We start from the raw sequence: 1,250 nt of genomic DNA, 5'->3' as shown, positions 1-1,250 counted from the left end.
GCAGCTGCCCATGGCCCCCACGGCCCCGTCACGCCTGGCACCCATCCTGAGTTCTCTCCTCTGGCTGAGCCGCCACAGCCGTCCGTCCTCAGCGAGGCAGAGATGCGCCCCAGGCTGCTACTCTGGGAAGCCGCTTGGGAGGGACCCAGGGGCCCGGCCCTGGCCACCCACCATGAGCAGGAGGCGGTGGCACTGTGCTTAGCCCAGCCCTGTCCTAACTCCTGTTGGAGGCGCTGGCCCCTGTCCTCAGCGCTGCCCCCTGTCCTCAGCGCTGCCCCCATCCCACCCCGGGACCCAGTGTGCTGTTGGGGTTCAGATGCCTCCCAGGGTCCCAGAGGCAGAGACTGGGGCAGGCCAGGGCGGGCTCCCTGAGCTCGCGATGGGGCTCGTGGCGGCCCCCCACGCATGGTGCCCTCACCCTAGGCCTGGCGCGGCTGTGCTTGGCCCATCGAGTTCCTGGGCAGCCACCCCAGGGTCTCCCTCTGCCACCCACACTGGGGTAGCAGACTCAGCCTCGAGGTGGGGGTAGCAGCATGACTGATTCTGGAACCCCCTCCCTGAGGACGCGTCATGCCATGGAGCCGTGGTGGGGGGGGACAGCAGGGTGCTGACACCCCGTCACGGGGGCACCGTGTCCAGCAGCCTCTGCTGCAGCTGCCGGGTAGGGGTTCTGCTCCCCCGCCCCGTGTGTGGGGCTCGACTCTGAGGGGTCCCAGGGACCCTGCCAGCCTCCTAATGTGGGGGCGAGAACAGTAACCCCTCTCTCTCCTCCTTCTTCTCCCAGAAACATGGCCGACAGCAAGGCCAAGCCTGCTAAGGCCACCAACAAGACACCCCCAAAGTCCCCAGGGGACCCCGCAAAGGACAGGACAGCGAAGAGGCTGTCACTGGAGTCAGAAGGTGCTAGTGAGGGGGCGGCCGCCGCAGGCCCGGAGCTCAGTGCCCTGGAGGAGGCCTTCCGGCGCTTCGCCGTGCACGGGGACACCAGGGCCACCGGGAAGGAGATGCACGGCAAGAACTGGTCGAAGCTGTGCAAGGACTGCCAGGTGATCGACGGGAAGAACGTGACCGTCACCGACGTGGACATCGTCTTCAGCAAAATCAAGTGAGTGCGCCTGGCTGGCTCGTGCGGAGCCAGCACCCCGAGGCCGCCCGTCAGGGTCCACGGCGGGTGGTGTTTTAATGGCCCGTGAGGGCGAGAGATGCCGCGGGGTCTTTTCCTTCTCAGAGTCAGACACCCGGGAGTTGGA

General features: G+C 67.3%; 1 protein-coding gene across 1 annotated transcript in view; it reads left to right on the top strand.

Moving 5' to 3' along the window:
* The first annotated feature begins 264 nt into the window (after positions 1–264).
* Positions 265–1,250, top strand: part of TPPP (tubulin polymerization promoting protein) — a 12,437-nt gene continuing 11,451 nt past the window's right edge. Inside the window, exon 1 of the mRNA XM_011373898.2 lies at positions 265–1,105. Coding sequence (XP_011372200.1) covers positions 789–1,105 — 317 coding nt within the window. The 5' untranslated portion in view covers positions 265–788. The remainder of the gene's footprint in view (positions 1,106–1,250) is intronic.

The sequence above is a fragment of the Pteropus vampyrus genome, unplaced genomic scaffold, assembly GCF_000151845.1.
Source record: "Pteropus vampyrus isolate Shadow unplaced genomic scaffold, Pvam_2.0 Scaffold235, whole genome shotgun sequence".
Taxonomy (NCBI): domain Eukaryota; kingdom Metazoa; phylum Chordata; class Mammalia; order Chiroptera; family Pteropodidae; genus Pteropus; species Pteropus vampyrus.
The sequence above is the reverse complement of the archived record's forward strand: the minus strand, read 5'-3'. Positions and strand labels throughout refer to the sequence as shown.